Here is an 18,616-nt window from a genome sequence, read left to right on the forward strand (position 1 = left end):
TGTTGTATGACTGAAAACTATAAAATCTGTACCTGAAATGGGATATTTGTGCTTTTTATGTGTAGTCTTCTAAATGCTTCCTAAAACTTAGAATTAATTTTGACCCTTGTGCAAATGTATAGCAGTCAAAAAGTCAGAGAAAAATATAACAGAAAAAGAGAATCTAAAAATGTGGAGAAGGAGGGGTGCAAGGGGCACCTGGGTGGCTCAGTTGTTTGAGTGTCCAACTCCTGCTTTCAGCTCAGGCTATGGTTGTACGGTCAAGCCCCATGGTGCTGGGCATGGAGCCTGCTTAAGGTTCTCTCTCCTTCTCCCTCTGCCTTTCCCCAATTCGTAAAACACACACACACACACACACACACACACTAAAAATGGGAGGCAGATGGAAACCAAACATTGATAGATGAAGGAAGACACATTCTTCATATGTCTACCCCAGTGTCTGTAGGAGCATATAACGAGAGGAAAAGACAAGCTTGGAGAAATTTGACTCATTTACAGTGAGGGTAGAGGAGAAGCTTATAAGGAGGTAGAGAGGAAGCCCAGTGCTTTCAGTAGGCTGCAAGCCAGGGAGCTAGTGACAGCACCACAGCTGTGAACATCCGGTTAGCAACCTTGTTCATATCACTGGCATGGTACTGGAGCCATTTTTTAAAATTTAAAACTGAAATATGGTATTTCTTTACATAGCCACACATATTTAAAGGGGCATGCATTTTTAAATTATATTCTGTCATTTTAAAACCAAATTATGTTGGTTCTTTTTGTTTGTTTTTGGTTGTGTGTGTGTGTGTGTGTGTGTGTGTGTGTGTGTGTGTGTGTTGTGGGTTTTTTTGGTAGCAAGGAGCTGTACCTCCAGCCAGTTCGGTTCCTCCTGTTGCCGGGGCCCCATCTGTTGGACAGCCTGGAGCAGGGTTTGGAATGGTGAGTGACAACCTGCGCTAGAAATTGTAACTGATGTTTCTGAGGCCTTTGCCAAATCCCAGATTAACAAATACAGCTACATAATTCCTTCCCAAATGCAGTAATGTAAAATTTAAAAAATAAAGTCGTCTATGTTAGACATTAAGAAGCCTACACATTACCTGATAAAGTCAGCTATAAAATACTTAAATTCTGTCATCAAAATGATTTCTGTAGTATATAGTTTTCTCATTTTTGGAGTAGTATTTACCAAACACATTCTTAGCTCAATCATCAAAATCAACTCTTAATCACTATTCTAAAACTTTTCTTTTATCACTTTTATCACTAACAAATTTTAGAATCAGTTTCCATAAATAAACAAGGTTTACCCTCCTCAGAATCATGCTCACAGAAGACAAACAATCACCAGCAAAGCATGGTTGGAAGAAGGCTGATAGGTGGTCAGCCAGACTTCTACTGTACCTCGGTGATTCTCTGCCATCTGTCAGCCTCACGGCACCCATTGTTCAAAATTACAAGTTACACTTTCTCACAGACCTGCATTCCTCACAAATTTTCAGAAACATCAAAGACTTCAGTGTCCGGGCATTCCCACAGTGGATTCCACTCATGCTGTGAACCGCTCTTCCTTTGCAGCCTCCTGCTGGGACAGGCATGCCCATGATGCCTCAGCAGCCAGTCATGTTTGCCCAGCCCATGATGAGGCCACCCTTCGGAGCCGCGGCTGTACCGGGCACACAGGTCAGTTTTTTAATGTCCTTAAAATAATAACTTTATAAGTATAAAACTGCCATGTGGCAAACTGTTTAAAAATGTTTTTACCTGATAGAATCCTCCTATCTGTTACTTCAGAAGGAAGGGGGGAACATGGAAGACAGATTACCAATAGTGTGAGGTTCAGAGGAAAATGAGAGAATGAGCATAAGTCCCTCCATCCTTCTCCTACTTAATTCAGAATAGTTCCTGAGGACAGCTAGACATTTGAAGTATCTGTGCATTCAGTCCAAAGAAATGAGTACTTCTGATCCATAGTTTTATCATGTGTTCCCAGAACCTTGTAGCCAAACTCAAGTTTAGGGACACCATCCTCCAGGCTGCCCGCTGGGCCCAAGAACTGTGAAGCTAACAGCAACGAGTTTGCCAAATGGCAGAGTCTAAGGGAGCAGTCCCTCTAAGACTCTGCGCACCTCAGATACCGGCCGCAAGTCTGGGAGTCCCGAGGGTGACCCCTTCACTTCAGACCAGCTGCCTATGGATTTGGAGGCTCTCAGTAGCCTACAACAACTTACAGAACTCAGGAAGGCATGAAGTTTATTACAGTTGTATTAGCATGAAAGGACATAAACTGCATCTAGCCAAAAGAAGAGCAGTGCAGGGTGAAGTCTGGAACTGGAGGGTTCCAAGCAGGAAAGTTCTTTGTCTTCCAGGATGTGTTACTCACCTGGCACCCATGCGTAACAATACAGATGCAGCGTTGCCAACCCAGGAAACTCACCTGCACTTCAGCATGCAGAGTTTTTATTGACGTTTCCTTATGGAGGAATGATTGATTGAATTTTGCCCGTGTGGTTGAACTCAACCTCCAGCTCCCCAGGGTCACTCTGAGTCAGGCTGATACCACTTGGCCCCAAGATCTACCACTCTCATTACATTGTTGGTCTTTCTGGTGGGCTAGTCCCCACCCTGAGGCCTCTTGTTAGCGTAAACCATCAGGTGGTTCCAGGAACCCACCCTGAGTGACAAAGACATTCCTACCACTCAGGAAGTTCTGAGGGTTTAGAGGTTACCTACCAGGATCCAGGACAAAGGACAAACTTCTCTTTAGATGAGGCTGAATTTCTTACTACCAAAATGGTGAAACACACACTTTGTTGAACTGTTTTGCTGCTGACAGTGATAGTCATGCCCTTGAGTAACCAGTTCTTGATTCCTCTTGTAAATTGCCTAGCCAATAACTGTTTTAAGGTGGAGGTGTAGGAAGAACCAAAGGGGTGTTTACCATAAGAAACTGACATGGATGCAGTCAAAACACCGCGTTATGACTTTACTAGGACCATGCCCAGCAAACCAAAACAAAAAACTCAAATATATTACAATGGTATCAGTAAATGGTTTCGCTTCTGAAATATTTTTTGTAAAGATTTATTTTTTTATTTTGAGAGGGGAGGGGAGTGGAAGGAGTAGAGGGAAAGAATCTCAGACTCCCTGCTGCGCAGGACTCGATCTCACAACCCAGAGATCATGATCTGAGTGGAAATCAAGAGTCTGCTTCTCCACTGACTGAGCCACCCAGGGACCCACTTCTATGGTATTTTTTACTTACCAAATGGGTGTTTATATTGTTATCTATAGGATTCCTACTTTAAACTTTCTGAGTTTTGCTACCTTTAATCATCTCCAAAATCTGTTGTCTGCCTTTTCCCAAATCTTACTTTGGCTTCTTTACATTAACCCTTCCAAAGCCACAGTGACCAGAAGAGACAATGGTAGGTGTTCAGAGAGATAGATTTAGAATGTGACAAACCCTAGCCTTCAAGGCTATACTCAAAGCACTGGCTTCATGAGAAATTTTCTAGTCTCCTCTGAGACTAATGAACTCTGCCTTATATTGTTTCTGAGGAGGGTGAGGAAGGTTTGGGGGATAATCGTGGGGGTTAAATTTAATCTAGATATACTTAAAATCCTAAGGATCTCATTTATTATGAATGTTTCCTTGATGGTTAAATAAATCTATGATTAGGGGCACCTGGGTGGCTCAGTGGGTTAAAGCCTCTGCCTTCCACTCAGGTCATGATCCCAGGGTCCTGGGATCGAACCCCACATTGGGCTCTCTGCTCAGTGGGGAGCCTGCTTCCTCCTCTCTCTCTCTCTTTCTCTCTCTCTCTGCCTACTTATGATCTCTCTCTGTCAAATAAATAAAATCTTTAAAAAAAAATAAATAAATCTATGATTATTTAACAGCTTTTTGAACAAAGGCTGGACATTTCTATTTTTATTAACTTAGAAGAATAATATTAAGGTTTTTAAAATCTTACTGTATTTTTTGTACTAAAAGCTTTAGAAATTAATTAACACAATTTTATTAAAGTAGCTATTTTCCTTTCCTATATTTTCCTTGCATGATATCAGTGTTATGTAGCATCAGTTTACTTAATTCAAAGAATGAAAATGAAACATAGATAATATGATGAAAACAGGGTGTTAAATATTTAATTGAATTTATTGTGATTTAGGAAGTGGTATGCCGTATTTATAAAAGTTTTAGATTACATGGGGCGCCTGGGTGGCTCAGTCAGTTAAGCATTTGACTCTTTTTTTTTTTTAAAGATTTTATTTATTTATTTGACAGAGATCACAAGTAGGCAGAGAGGCAGGCAGAGAGAGAGGAGGAAGCAAGCTCCCTGCTGAGCAGAGAGCCCAATGCGGGACTCGATCCCAGGACGCTGAGATCATGACCTGAGCCGAAGGCAGCGGCTTAACCCACTGAGCCACCCAGGTGCCCCAAGCATTTGACTCTTGATTTGGGTTCAGGTCTTGATCTCAGGGTTGTGAGATCAAACCCTGTGTCGGGTCAGACTCCACACTGGGGATGGAGCCTGCTTAAGATTCTCTATTGCCCTCTCTCTTTGTCCCTCCCTCCCTCTCTAAACAAACCAAACCAAAACAAAAAAGCTTAGAGTTTTGTATTTCCTATATTAGAGAAGCAGCAGAGGTGATTATACTAAATAGTAAAATAAATAGGATTTTATACCTTCAGAATACAAAATACTGTTGCATTGTTTACCATTACTGATGCCTGGACTAGTCCACTGCATCTCAGTTGATTGGTATCATCCTTAATGATGTTGTCATCTCACCAAATGATTAATGATGAATCAACTCTTAAGTTTCTTTTTTTTAAAGATTTCATTTATTTATTTGTCAGAGAGAGGAGGGGAGCACGAGCAGGGGGAGTATCAGACAGAGGGAGAAGCAGTCTCCTCACTGAGCAGGGAGTCCAGTGTGGGTCCCAGGACCCTGGGATCATGGCAGAGGCAGACACTTCACAGACTGAGCCACCCAGGCATCCCTCAACTCTTTAGTTTCTTACTTTCCAAACCACTTTAACCCTTGCATTTATCTTTTCTGATCTTTCTATAAAGAATGATTCCTATTTTTAAAAATGGAAATTTGATTGATAGGTAGTACAGTCAGTCAGTAGTTTCTGGACCTGGAGACAAATCTAAAAATCTTTATTTCTCGAGCTCTGTTTGCTGACCCAATAAAAACGTACATTGCAACCCTCATAATCCCAGATTTCTGGGATTTCTATAAGGTATAAGCATAGGAGAGGAATAGATGCAAAAGATCTGTGTCAGTTATTACTCTATACAGATCACATGACCTTTTTCAAGCTATCATTGCCTAACACTCTTGCAGAAGCCTGCTTCAAAAGCTTATGTCTGTCACACAATGAAATAATTTAAGTATTAATTAAACAGAAACAAGGTAAGTTAATTCTTTGCTGCTTTTGCTAGCAAGTGTAATATAGTTCTTTCCTATAACATTTAGTAATTAGTCTTCTCTGTGAGCTGGACAGGGAATATTGGAATTTAGTGACATTCACACCTGGGAAACTCTTTTCCATTTGAAACAAACAGTGCCTCCCAACTTGACCAGTTTTCACTTAAAACACTTCACGTAAAATTCACTATATTTAGCTAATAATTTAAAGTAATTTCTTAAGTGACTTTGTGCAAGTTATTTTCTTTCACAAGTTTTGCCCTCAAACTCACTCTAGTTTTAAGGAAGAGTCATTAAAATTTCTTTATTGGTTTAATAGTACTAATAACTCAAAAATGCTTTTGTGTAGAGCAATTGATTGTTGTGTTATTGTACTCTATATTCATAATATCTGAATGTGACTAGTTTGATACATCGTCCCTAACTCATCTCCATATGGTTGTGCTTGAGTCCTCAAATTTTACTTCGGCTAGATCTGATGTCAAAGAATTTCAAGAAAGCCAAAGATCATTTAAAGTGTACTTTATGAAACCAAAATTAAACAGCACTGTCACTGAGTAGAACAAAGTAGATTTTGTAAACCTTTAGCCATCTCATCTTCTGCATGTTTGTTTTCTGTGGTATGTGCTCTGCCTAATGCTTACCTGTCTCTCTGTTTGATTTCTGTTTCTGCTGTCTTGGGCTGGCTTTTCTGCACTAGCTTTCTCCAAGCCCTACACCTGCCACTCAGAGTCCCAAGAAACCTCCAGCAAAGGACCCATTAGCGGATCTTAACATCAAGGATTTCTTGTAAACAATTTAAGGTATCTAATATTGAGCTTTTCCTGGGGGCTTGTTATAATGACGTTGCAATGCTTAGCTTTTTCAGGTATGGTATTTGTACTTCTATGCTTTGAACACATGTATGTAATAATAATTTGAGTTGTTTATGCTTTTTAAATCAGTACTAAAAGCCATCAATGAATTATCAATAAATTTTTTAAAATCTTGATTAATTTATAAAACTAAGAGGGAGAAAAGCCTCCAAGTTGTTCTAAGAAGCACAAACATTTTACTGATAAAGCAAAAAGTTGCCCAAGCTGATCGGTAAATTAGGAAATTACCACTGTATTACCTGATGACAGGAATTTATGGAAAGCTAACATCTATTACACTGCATTTAGAAACCATCTAAGAATAAATTTGGCTGTAAAACTGTATTTTTTTATTTGTTTATCCTTACTTGGCCTCATCAAATAAAGCTCAGATTGTTATGCTTTGCAACTTCTGCACTCAAGCAGAAGTTTTAAATTTCTAACATTCAAGCAGAGTTTTAAATTTCTAACATTCTAGTTCGAAATTTCTAATATGATTTAGGACATGACTAATAATGGATTTATGGAAGGAAACTGATAAAGGAAAATAGTTTACTACTAACTCCAGCCCCTAACACAGTGGGTAGATTCCGAACAAGTACTTGCAGAAAGTGGATAAACAGCAGTAATGCAGCTCTTCCTTCACATGGTACTTTTCATACCCACTTCCTCGTCAAGAGCTCCTTCATTCTTCTCAGTGGGAACTCAAGCTCTGTGACATAAACTAGCCAGATACTTCTTGTCTCCTTTTTACAGCTAAAGGAACTGATCCTTGGCATTGAGTGCTTTGCTCAATGTCACATAGAGAAGGGAGGAGTAAGACGGTCAAAGTATTGGGACCACTGTCCAATTTTTTAATAATTTTTTATTTTTATTAACATATAATATTAATAAATAAATATATTGCCTGGGGCAATATAATTTTTATTATGCATCTTACAACCTATATATGTGTGTGTGTGTGTGTACACACACACACACACATATATATTTTTTAACTTTCTGTAATGTGTACTAAGATTTTTGTGGATTCCTACTTGATAATTCCTACTTGATAATTTTTTTTTCTTATACAAGGTTAATGAGTTTTTCATTTTGAGGTTCTGACATCTCAGTCAAGTAATTCCTCCTTGTGCCTGACTTTTCTATTCCCTTTTGGGTCCGACTGGGCCGGTATAGGCATAAGTGAGACAGGGAGCTCTTCTTAGGTATTACAGGTTCAGAACTGACTAAGGATGCTACCAGGAGCAGCCCTTTCTCCACCTCTAGCTCAGTGAATACCACTCTCATCTGTGCCCAGAGCTCTGATAAGTGCTTGAAATAGAGATGCTTGAGATGGCTCCTGCCCTCAGACGTTCCCAGTCAAAAGAGAGACACAGACTCATTTATGAAAAAGAGTTCCCCACATGGCTAAGCCTTCACCCCAGGCGGATTCCCTGGCAGAGAGGACTGGTGAGGCAGCGACTGGTGTTCCTGGGGACGGAGGAGGAGCTGTGATGTTTACAAAGGCGTGGAGTCTCCCGTGCCATCCCCCTCCTTCTCTTCTGTTACTTGTTCAGTTGTTGAGTGACTCACTGAACACCCTAACTAAAAACAAAAAAAGCCAAAAATACTGAAAATTGCTGCCACCGCATTTCCACCCCTGCCCTTTTTAAAAGGTGAACTGTTCTTGTTTAATAGTAGATGTCTCACTCCTGGATATTTCTAGTAATATCCATACTTCAAAATTTCGCTGATAGAATTTTTATCTAAGAAAAACTGTACGTTAAGAGTTTTCCTAAAAATTTCTTCCCAGCTGAAACTTTAAGCAGAAAATCGTGACAAGTATATAAATGTGCATTTGTTATAAAGAAACCTTTTGCATGAAGACTCTAAGTAGTCATTATGAGGTAAAATGGCAAGCAAGGTAGTATGTTTGAGGAATGTGTAATGTTGTTTTCTAATTCAAGCGCTTTTTATCTTTACAGCTGCAATTTTTGTGACTGAATAGGAAAAAAAATAATGAGTTTGGAGACTTCAAGTAAAATTGATGCTCAGAGTTTCAAAGTGAGCCACCGGTACCAAACCCAATGCTTACTCGTAACTTCTCTTCCAAAATGTGTAGCACAGCTGTGAAAGTGAACATTAGGAATGTGTACTACCTTAGCTGTTATCCCTACTCTCAAAACTGTAGTGTATTTGGGTTATTTGTGTGTTGTACGATGTAAAAACAATGAATGGATGTTTCTGATGCCTTTAGTGCTTTTCTGGACCTCGCCCATGGACGGATGACGCAGCTGTTGTATGGTGAGCCATTCGGAAAGATGTGTCTGTGTTTTTGAGGGTTTTGATGTACATATGACTTTTGGACAAACCTAAACTCTTCCCATAAATTCTCTTTTTCTCTGTATCTCTGTTACAAACATAGTGTGATAATATCAAATAGTAATGAAAACACTCTTAAATATACAAAACTTTTTCGGTGTGGAGTACATTTTTCCAATCACAGGAACTTCAACTGTTGTGAGAAATGTTTATTTTTGTGGCACTGTATATGTTCAGAAATTTTGTTTTAAAAAAATATATAAGGGTTAATGTCCATCATAAATATTTCTCCTTGAATCTACCTTATCAAGAATGAAAAAATCATATGGAAAGAATTCCATATTTAATCACTACTATATTAAAATGTATATTTTGATTATATTTGACAGGTTTTGCATCTAAATTGACCTATTTATTCATTCTTGATTAAATGCACTGAAAAGCAAAGGGTCCGTTTCTATCCCGTCCGTGAAAATGCAATTACAGATGTGCTATTCAAATGATGATGAAGGCACCCCAAGGTATTTGTGTAATTTAAAGATTACTGCAAATATTTTTGTTTTATTGTGGGTTTTATGTACATCTGTTAATTTGGTATTTCTTTGTGTGTTCTGTAGACTAGTGTTCTTCCATCCCTCAACTGAGCTCAAAGTAGGTTTTGTTGTACCATTGTGATTAGAATTTGAACTAATTCAGAGAATTGTATCCTTTACTGTACATACTGTATTCTTTAATTTTTAATTTGTTGTCATACTGTCTGTGCTGATGGCTTGGCTTAAGATTTTGATGCATAAATGAGGTCACTGTTGATCAGTGTTGCTAGTGGCTTGGCAGCTCTTTGTAAAAGCATATTGGGTTGGAAAGGTGTTTGCCTATTTTTCAAATTATTTAATAGATGTATGGTACCATTTAAAAGTGGTTGTATCTGAATTTACTGTGGGGATAACATACACTGTAATGGGGAAAAATTACCTAAAACCAATTTCAAAATGGCATTTCTTTCTATTTCAGTTTAAAAACCCAGTGCATGTACGCCCTCTGAGATGCAATAAACACCTTGAACAAAGAAAATGCAAACATAATCTTTCTCTTTTCGGTTATTTTTTAGAGAAAATGTCTGTTTCAAATGACACACAGCATATACAAAATATTGAAAACTTAGAAGCAGTCCCAGTGAGAAATGCTGTTCATGCCAACGTCATTCCGATTATTTTCTAACAAATTAAAAACAAGGGGGGAGAAAAGAACATTTTAATCCGCTGTCTTTAAACTTGGGACTCGGTGGCTGCCATCATATTTCAAAAAAGAAAAGGATAAACTTTCTTTTAAATTCTGCAAGCCTTATAATAGTTTTCTAAGAATTCTCCATTAAAGCTGAAGAACTCCAAGACTTGATAGTTTACAGACACACTTGTCTGCCCATAAACTTGGACGCAAAAATCTAGAAACCTGGCTGACTTTATGCCCATAACTCAATTGTGACAATGACTCAAAAGGTAGTCTGCTCCCAAAGAGAAGTGTTTCTCAGCCACAGGCATATCCTTATTTCTAAAACTTTCTTGCCCTTATCTAACTAGGATTTGTATCTCGAGAACTAACTTTCAGAAGCTAGTATCTGGTTATGTATTATGATTTTTGTAGATTACATTTTGGTCATATACTACCCTGTATGCATTTGTAATAGAAATGTGTTTGAGACGTTAAGTAGTTTTCAGTTTAATCGTGGATTTTTAATCAGCTTTTTCTCTTCATTGAATGGCCCACATGGTATAAATTCCTAATAGGTGAAACTGCAAGAGCACTGTTTTTAAATCGGACGCTCAAGCCTCGGTGGCAGTGAGGTTCTTGGTGGCCCTTGCACAATTGTCATATGTATGAGATGCTGAATGAGTTGCTCTGGGTGCTTAAAAAATGAATCTGAATTATTTTCAACATGGGTCCAGGTTAGCCACGATGTCCTTCTGCATGTGAGCCTGCCTTTCTTGCCTCACCTCTTCGCGTATGAGGCTGTGGGCACATGCACGTGGTTTGTGCATGAGGCTGTGGGCACGTGCACATGGTTCTCTACATTGCCACACCAGTCCTGAGGCAAGGGGACACCAAGCACTTAGCTGGCTCTCACAGGGCCCTCTGCCTGACGTGACCTCCCCAACTCCAGCAGTCCAGCTCAATCGCACTTGTCTGTCATGACTCCTCATCCCACTCTTATCAGCCCTTAAGGCACTTAACATACCATCTTATAATCATCTGTGACTGTGGCATCTGCTCTGGCCAGTTGTGAGCTCAAAGGCAGGAAACATTGCCAGTTCACATCCTCAGGGACTAGCACTTCCATGGAGACTGGATGAGTGTCTGCAGGATGAATACCAGTAGTTCTGAGAGGTGTCCCTTACCCTGACACGGCCGAGCTAGTACCATATTTCTATCTACTGAAGAATAACTCTCCTATGGACATTTATTGTCAAATGTTAGTAGAGTTTTAATAGTTGTCAGCTCATTCTAGTAGAACTAACATCCATTAAAATGTCTTGGGCTGAAGATATTGAGTCACTTTTTATTTGGTATAATGATAACAAGTGATTCCACCATATTAAAATGTCTCCTTTGTTCTCTTTTATGTTATTTGTTATACTTAAAAAAGAAGAAGAAGAAAGGCCAAAGACTTTTTTAGAGGAGTCATGGGGTTTGCAAGAGGAGGAAAGGAGTACACATAAAAAGAAATGGCAAGTCACAGAAAGAAAAATTATGTGAAAGCCTCCTTCTGCCTCTTAGGTAGATACCTTTAATAATTTAGCCCCATATTTTTGTTGGTGGAAGAGGGGCATGCTCTGCCAGCAGTGATGATCACAGTGTTTCTTGTGAGGGAGAAATAAATAGGAAGTCCTATTTATTTCAAAATAAAAATCAGTGTCATCTTGGTAGAGAAGTCACATTGGTCTGTTTTCAAGGCAACAGGTTTTGTGGTAGTTTCTTGTGGATCCTCTTGGGCTTTAAGAAAATTTCAGTTTCAGCCTTGCTGACAGAAGAGTTCACTACCGCACGCATTATCTGGATCCCCTCTGTGAGGGAGCCGTGTTGGGGAGTTAGTGACGAGGTCATTAACCGGAACTAAACCCTCCGAACTGCAGCCCTGCATCATCTGAGTTCATTTCCGTGCACGTGTGTCCAAACAATTCTGAAGCCTAAAGGGATTCTGGAATGGACTCCGTAGTAGGTAACTCTGCATCTCCTTTACAAACTCTGGTTTCACTGCACCTTTGCACTTTTTATTGAGGCCCTCCAAAAGCTCTCATTTATGTGGATTTTGTGTCAATGCTTCTGATGTTAGAAATTAAAATACAGAAACCTTCAAATGTCTTTAATTCATTTAAAAATAAAAATATGAAGGGCCACTTGGGTGGCTCCGTCCATTGAGCATCTGACTCTTGAATTCGGCTCAGGTCATGATCTCAGGGTCATGAGATTGACCCTCCATCGGGCTCCACACTAACCAGTGAGTCAACTTCAGATTCTCTCTCCTCTGTGCCCCCACCTCCCATTTGCACACTCTTGTCTCGATCAAAACTAAAAAACTGCAACTCACAATTCAACACAGAGCGGGAGAAGAGTGTGTCAGCTGGGAAAGGGTGTCCAGACAGGGCACAACACCCATCAGAGTTCCACTCAGTCTCTTACAGAGTCCTTCTTAGAGTTCCCAATACCTGATGATACTTTTTAAGAACCTAAATGGAAGTTGCTGACATCATAAATGATTTATAATGGAGTTAAGTCTGTTTATCTGGAGATCAAAAAGTTTAATAAATATACTTTGTTTGACAATGATTTCCAAAAAAAAAAAAAAAAAAAAAACCCCAAAAAACTATTCAGTGATGACTGGAGATGGAAGATACTGTCAAAGTTAAATATTACCAGAAGGAACATGACATGGGCAGGTGGTAGCCATCAGGGCTGCGAGAGTGAGATAATTTTGATTAATCACCTATGGCTGCGAGAGACCTGAGCCTGAAACGGAAGCCAGGCCTGCAGACGGCAGCACCCAGAAGGGTCAGGACACAGAAGGGTCCTACCCAGCCAGGCGAGGGGGAGATAATCATCTTTTCATGATGGTGTTCTCTGCTGTTAGCCCAGTCTTGAGTACTAGATTCATCTCCACACACCCAAACATCCCCATGGTTCATTGCTGTCTTTCAGAGAACATCTCTGGGGTAAGTCAATTAATTGCATAATTTATAATTGTCTTAGTAAAACCTAAACAAAAAGTAAACTTTACAGCCTGAAAAGACTTATAAGTATATCCCAAGGAAATTTGGAATTTTTTTTTTTTAACTCTCTGCTATTTTGGGCCACCTGGATTTGGCACTCTGTTAAAAATGGGAAATGGAGCTGTGACCATGTATGCAATAATTTTAAATGTAAATTAAGGGCCAGATTTTTAGGACCCCTATCCCTTCTCAAGGAAAAAACCGTGGCTTCAAAGCCAAATTAAAAGGACCATTTAGGGGCACCTGGGTGGCTCAGTAGGTTAAAGCCTCTGCCTTTAGCTCAGGTCATGATCCCAGGGTTCTGGGATGGAGCCCTGCATCAGGCTCTCTGCTCAGCAGGGAGTCTGCTTCCCCCTCTCTCTACCTGCCTCTTTATGATCTCTGTTAAATAAGTAAATACAATCTTAAAAAATAAAATAAAAATAAAAGAACCATTTAGTTTTTTAGAACAGAGACAAAGGTGTGGTTGCTATGTGATTGACTTCAGAGTAAAATATAGTCAAATGGCTTACTGGGTGGCTATGTATTAACTAAGGGTTAGTTCACTAAGAAAACCACGTGTTTGTTTCATAACTCTCTTGGCATTGCATTCTTTATGTATGGATGTTATCAACCTTACTGATAGTCTACAAAAATGTTAAACATGTATGTCTCAAAGTGAAGTCATTAATCTTTTTCCTCAAGCCTAGTTTTTCTGTCCTGCTTGCTGGTCTCACCGTCTCCCTAGTCTCCCAAGTCTCCACTTCCGTGACATGACACCCTTGATTCTCTCCTGCCTCTGCTGAGCATTCTGCTCTCAGAGAGTCTCCCCCCTTGCCCTCTCCTGCCATTCCCACTACCACTTACTTAGCACAGCAGCTCCAGCGGCCTCTTCCCTGGGCTCTTTGTCTCCAGTCTAATCCCTACCCAAACCCACCTGAGTCCAGCCTTAAAGGTACTGCCAGGTTTCCTTCACAGAATACCCGTCTGATCTCATTTCTCTAACTTAAAAACCTACATCAATTCCGGGTCAACTAAGTTAAAGCCAAAACTCTAACATTGCATTCAAGTCCAGAAATCTTTTCAAAGGCTCTAAGTCTAGCTTGGTAACCTCATTTCTTGCCATTCCTCACCAGTAGGAGGTGCTAATCTCCTATAGCAACAATCCTTAAATACTCACTGTTGCCTCAACACACCACTTCCATACATTAGCACAGGCTGTTTCCCTTCCCATGAGTGCCCTCCTCTCCCTGCAAATCCCCACTGGTAGGTTGGCAAACTTCAACTTGTCCTTCAAAACCCAACTTATGTGTCACATACTCTAAGAAACCTTTCTTGTTTCATATGTGCCTACCCTGAGAGAGTCAATCCTTTTAAATGTGTTCCTTCAGCACCATATACTAAAACCTTTTCCATACTTTTCCATACTTTTTAAAATATATGTCTGACTTCCTTAGAATGTTATGAATTCTTTGAGGAAGGGTAGAATCTAGGACTTCACTCTATATCCTATGTGCCTAAGGTTGGACTCAATAAAAGATTGTTGAATTATATTAAATTGATCTAACCTACATTGTGAAGTGGATTATAAATAAAAATTATATAGTTTCTGATTTTAAGGAAGTATGTAAACTTGGATTTTGTCACAGATTGTAAAATGATCGCGTATGTTGGAGTTTTGGAAATTTGACTCATTTCTTACCATCATAAAACAGTATTATAACAATGTTATTGCTAAATGTATTTCCACTTTATAAAAATACTGAAAAGAATACTATCTATGTATTTGATAGCTTATGACCACTTTTTTTTTCCTCCCAAAGATTTTATCTATTTGACAGAGAGAGAGAGCACAAGCAGAGGGAGCGATGGGCCGAGGGAGAAGGAGAAGCAGACTCTCCACAGAGCAGGGAGCCCGATGTGGAGCTTCATCCCAGCACCTCAGATCATGATATGAGCTGAAGGCAGATGCTCAAACAACAGAGCCACCCAGGCACCCCTACCACCACTTTCATTACCAGAATCCTTGTGGTAGCTTACAGAACATGTATAAAGGCAGGTAAAGCTGAGAAAACATTTAACCTGTAAGAGAAAGACCCACATCCTCATTATGCACAAAGGGAGAGCTGTGGAACGTGGAGGAATGATTCCTTTAGGAAACACGTTGATGACCGTGATCATCAGTGCTTGGAGAGCTTTATCAAATATAAATCTCTGGGCCTCACTCTGGGGGATTCCAGGGTAAATCTTAGGGAGGCCATGGAAACACGCTTTTTAAAATAATTCCCTAGAGCATTCCAATGAGCAGCCAAACTTGGAAACCACTAGGCTAAGGGAAACCACTGAAAACCCAAAGAGCCACTGGAATCACAGTGAGTAGCTCTGTTTAAAAGTTACAAATGATTCCAGAGAATTTTAGAAAAGAGAAACTTTCTAAAGACTTCAAACTAGGAAAGCCACAAAGAGTATTTTGTTTCATCTCCTCTAAAAATTGAGACATTTAGTTACCACTCATAAAAAAGGTGGTCCGTGTTACATTATGATACAATAGTTTCCACCCAAAGCCAAGCTTTCATTTGAGGGTATGTGCAGGAGAGAGATGCCGCCATCTGTGGGCCTACAACCGCCCAGGACATCCTTGCGTGGAACCACATCAGTCACATGGCGGTCTACATGAAGTGGCACAGCTGCCCATTTGGTGGGTACAGGAGTGTCCCTTAGTTTCCCGGGCCACAAAGAAAGCCCTTTAAAGTAAATGCTCTAAGTGCAGCAGCAAAATACTAAATTAAGGTCCCGTCTCCAAAACAACATGCTTTTATTTTTAGGCAATTGCTTTATAAGATGGTACTTTTGTTTGGCAGTATAATCTTGGCACCAAGCCTACAGTGATTTTTAAAAGAAAGCATAAACAGCGAGTTTGTAGGTATTGCAAAGAAAAATCCTTGAAAAATTTGAAGCTGTGTCTTCTGAGATTGTTAGCTGCAAGTTTTTCTAACAGTAGATCCATTTAAAGTGGTTTTGAGGTGGAAAAAATTCACGTCTCCTCCCATATCTACTATGTACTAGCGCATTCTTTTCTCCTATACTCTGAGATTTATGTTGTTTCGTGATCGGATATCTGAGTCATTAGCGATAGTTTAAGTAAACCAAAAATTGCGAAGTCTTGCCTTCTGCCAATTAATGGCAGGAGAAGGACTGGTAAGAGGAAGGCGTTTAGAACCCAGAGGGACTTCCCCTTACCATCCCGAAGCATCAGTACTGGATTACTTTCAGGAAATCCCTGAATTGCTTACCTAGTTTATAAGCTCCTTGATGGGCAGTTTTTAGGAAAACGTTAGGTTGTTAGCTAAACCCCAGTAAGTTGGAAGCTTGGAAGTAACATAATGGGGGTGAGGAGCAGGGAGCACTAGCTTCAGAGAACACGAGGTACAATACCCTAACCCTCCCAGCACGTGCCCCCCACACAAACTCCCTGTCTGCTGGAGAGATGATTGTTGACCTCTGCTCAGAGGAAATGCCAGCCTTTCTTTCTTTCACTTATATCAGGAAATTTCTATAATTCTATAAAATTAACTGTAACTATCAGCATATTATATTTGCTGACCTTATGCAAGGCAGTCTAGTGTAGTTAGACAATTAAAGGTATTTTATTCCTCATCCCGAATGTTTTCCATCACACCAGAGTCACTGTATCTCTCGGCTCTAGTGCGAAGTGCAGGTGCACCTTGGATGCAGCCGTAGGATGGGTTCTGAACCTGCAGTAACACATTAACACTCATGATGCACAAATATTTAGCAGTGAAGGAGGTTGGGGGTTTGAGAAAAGATTTGGGAAAGATATTTTTCTTGATTTTTGAGGTTAAAATTTCTTTTGAGTATAAAAATGGGTCAATTATGTAGATCGCTGATATTTCTCTTAAATAAGACTTTTTTTTATTTTAAGATTTTATTTATTTACTTGGCAGAGAGACAGGCAGAAGGAGAAGGGGAAGCAGGCTCCCTGCTGAGCAGAGAGCCCAACACGGGGCTCCATCCCAGGACCCTGGGATCATGACCTGGGTGGAAGGCAGAGGGTTAAACCACTGAGCCACCCAGGTGCCCCAAAAAACTTTTTTAAAACCTTTGTTAACAGGGCCTCTGGGTGGGTCAATCGCTTAAGCATCAGAGTCTTGATTTGGCTCAGATCATGATCTCAGGCTCCTGAGATAGAGCAAAAGTAGTTTCATACCACTCATTTTGGGCCTTGTATTTTTTTTGTTATATTTTGGACACTTGAAATGACCCATAAAGGAAATTCGAGGTAGCAGATGTTAATTGCACAGCATATTACAAATTGCTAATGAAATTAAAAGTAAAATATATAGAAGAGTAAGTAAATGCGTGGTTATCAGGCTGAGCAAGAGTCTGGAGGAAGCTTCCAAGCTCTGTGTTCGGTTGTGGGAGCAGTTTCTGAAGTATTCCCTTTATCTGTGCCACTTGGGTGAAAGCGTACACACTTTTTCAGCTTATGAATCGATACATATAGGATTTCAATGACATAAGTTTGAATTTCAGTGTTAGTAAAACGTTTACCAGCACTGATGGGAATGTGATGGCCTCAGTTTGGTAAGACCAGGCTGGAAAGCAATCATGGCTCATATGATCACATGGACTGCCGTGTAGATTGAAGTAGATATGCTGAGTAGCCTGCTTGTCCCTACTTGATGAACGTAAGTAGATTTTAAGATGTTACTGGAAAATTTTAAATACTACTCAAGCCAAAAGATTTCAGGGCCAATTTTGAAGCAGAGATGATCTGATTAAATGTTTATGTGGCAGATAGAGAGGGTGAGGATACTGTGGGTACCTGGCTCCTGTCTGTCTGTAGGTCGTTTTATCAGAAACACATACAGGAGTCAGGAGGGAATATGGCAAATATCTGATTCCCTAATTGCCATGCTATGGTGTTCCCATGATAAAATTCATTACAAATAAATATTACCATTATTTAAATATGTAGCTGTATCTTTAGTGCAATATACAGTTAAGACGGTGCCTCTAGCATTTTGGAGCCTCGCACAGAATGTGATGTCCTGAAAGAGGAAGCCTCGAGGTGTACTTGGTGATATTTTTCAGAACACCTCCTCTGCGCCAGGTACAAGCACTTGAGCTAATGATGATCAAAGTGGTGAAAAAGTGGTTGGTTGCCTTGAGCTGCTGTTCACAACCTTTGCTTAGTTCCTCAGCGGCCTGCTGTGTTTGTGAGGTTTCCTCCGTCTGGCACAGGTACAACTTCAGGCTTTTGTCTGGACATCTGTTGTGGACTGACTGTGCCCCCCCCCCCAATCTCATAGCGCCAATGTAAAGCTATTTAGAAATGGGGTCTTAGCAAGGGAATTGGGGTTAGATGAGGTCATGAAGGTGGAGCCCTTATAATGGGATTATTCCCTTATAAGAAGAGACACCAAAGAGCTCGTTTTGCATTCTTTCTGAATGTTCACAAAGAAGAGGTCACGTGAGTCCACAGCAAGATGGTACCCAACAAAGTTTCAGTTGTTTATGCCCCCCAGTCCATGGTATTTTCTTATGGTAGCCCAAGCTAAGACAATGCCTTACCTGGAGGGAAAGCAAACTAGCCTAGATTTGGATTACAAGAGAAATTGGCCACCATGCTCTAGACACTTGAACTAATCAAACTGAATCAAACTGCCAGTACCAAACCTAGAAAGTAGTGTGCAAGGAACTTCCCTCCCTAGGCTTTATTTATAGTAGAAAAGAAAACCTTCAAAGAGGGTTTTCCCCTCAGTT

General features: G+C 40.0%; 1 protein-coding gene across 9 annotated transcripts in view; it reads left to right on the plus strand.

Annotated features, from left to right (window-relative positions):
- Positions 1-12,002, plus strand: part of SNAP91 (synaptosome associated protein 91) — a 147,830-nt gene extending 135,828 nt beyond the window's left edge. For all 9 annotated transcript variants that reach the window (XM_082730685.1, XM_082730687.1, XM_082730688.1 and 6 more), the window contains 4 exons: positions 841-924; positions 1,564-1,668; positions 6,131-6,233; positions 8,252-12,002. In XM_082730685.1, the coding sequence (XP_082586811.1) occupies positions 841-924; positions 1,564-1,668; positions 6,131-6,223 (282 nt within the window). In that variant the 3' untranslated portion in view covers positions 6,224-6,233; positions 8,252-12,002. The remainder of the gene's footprint in view (positions 1-840; positions 925-1,563; positions 1,669-6,130; positions 6,234-8,251) is intronic.
- The last annotated feature ends 6,614 nt before the right edge of the window (positions 12,003-18,616 follow it).

This window comes from Mustela nivalis (assembly GCF_964662115.1).
Source record: "Mustela nivalis genome assembly, chromosome: 5".
NCBI lineage: Eukaryota > Metazoa > Chordata > Mammalia > Carnivora > Mustelidae > Mustela > Mustela nivalis.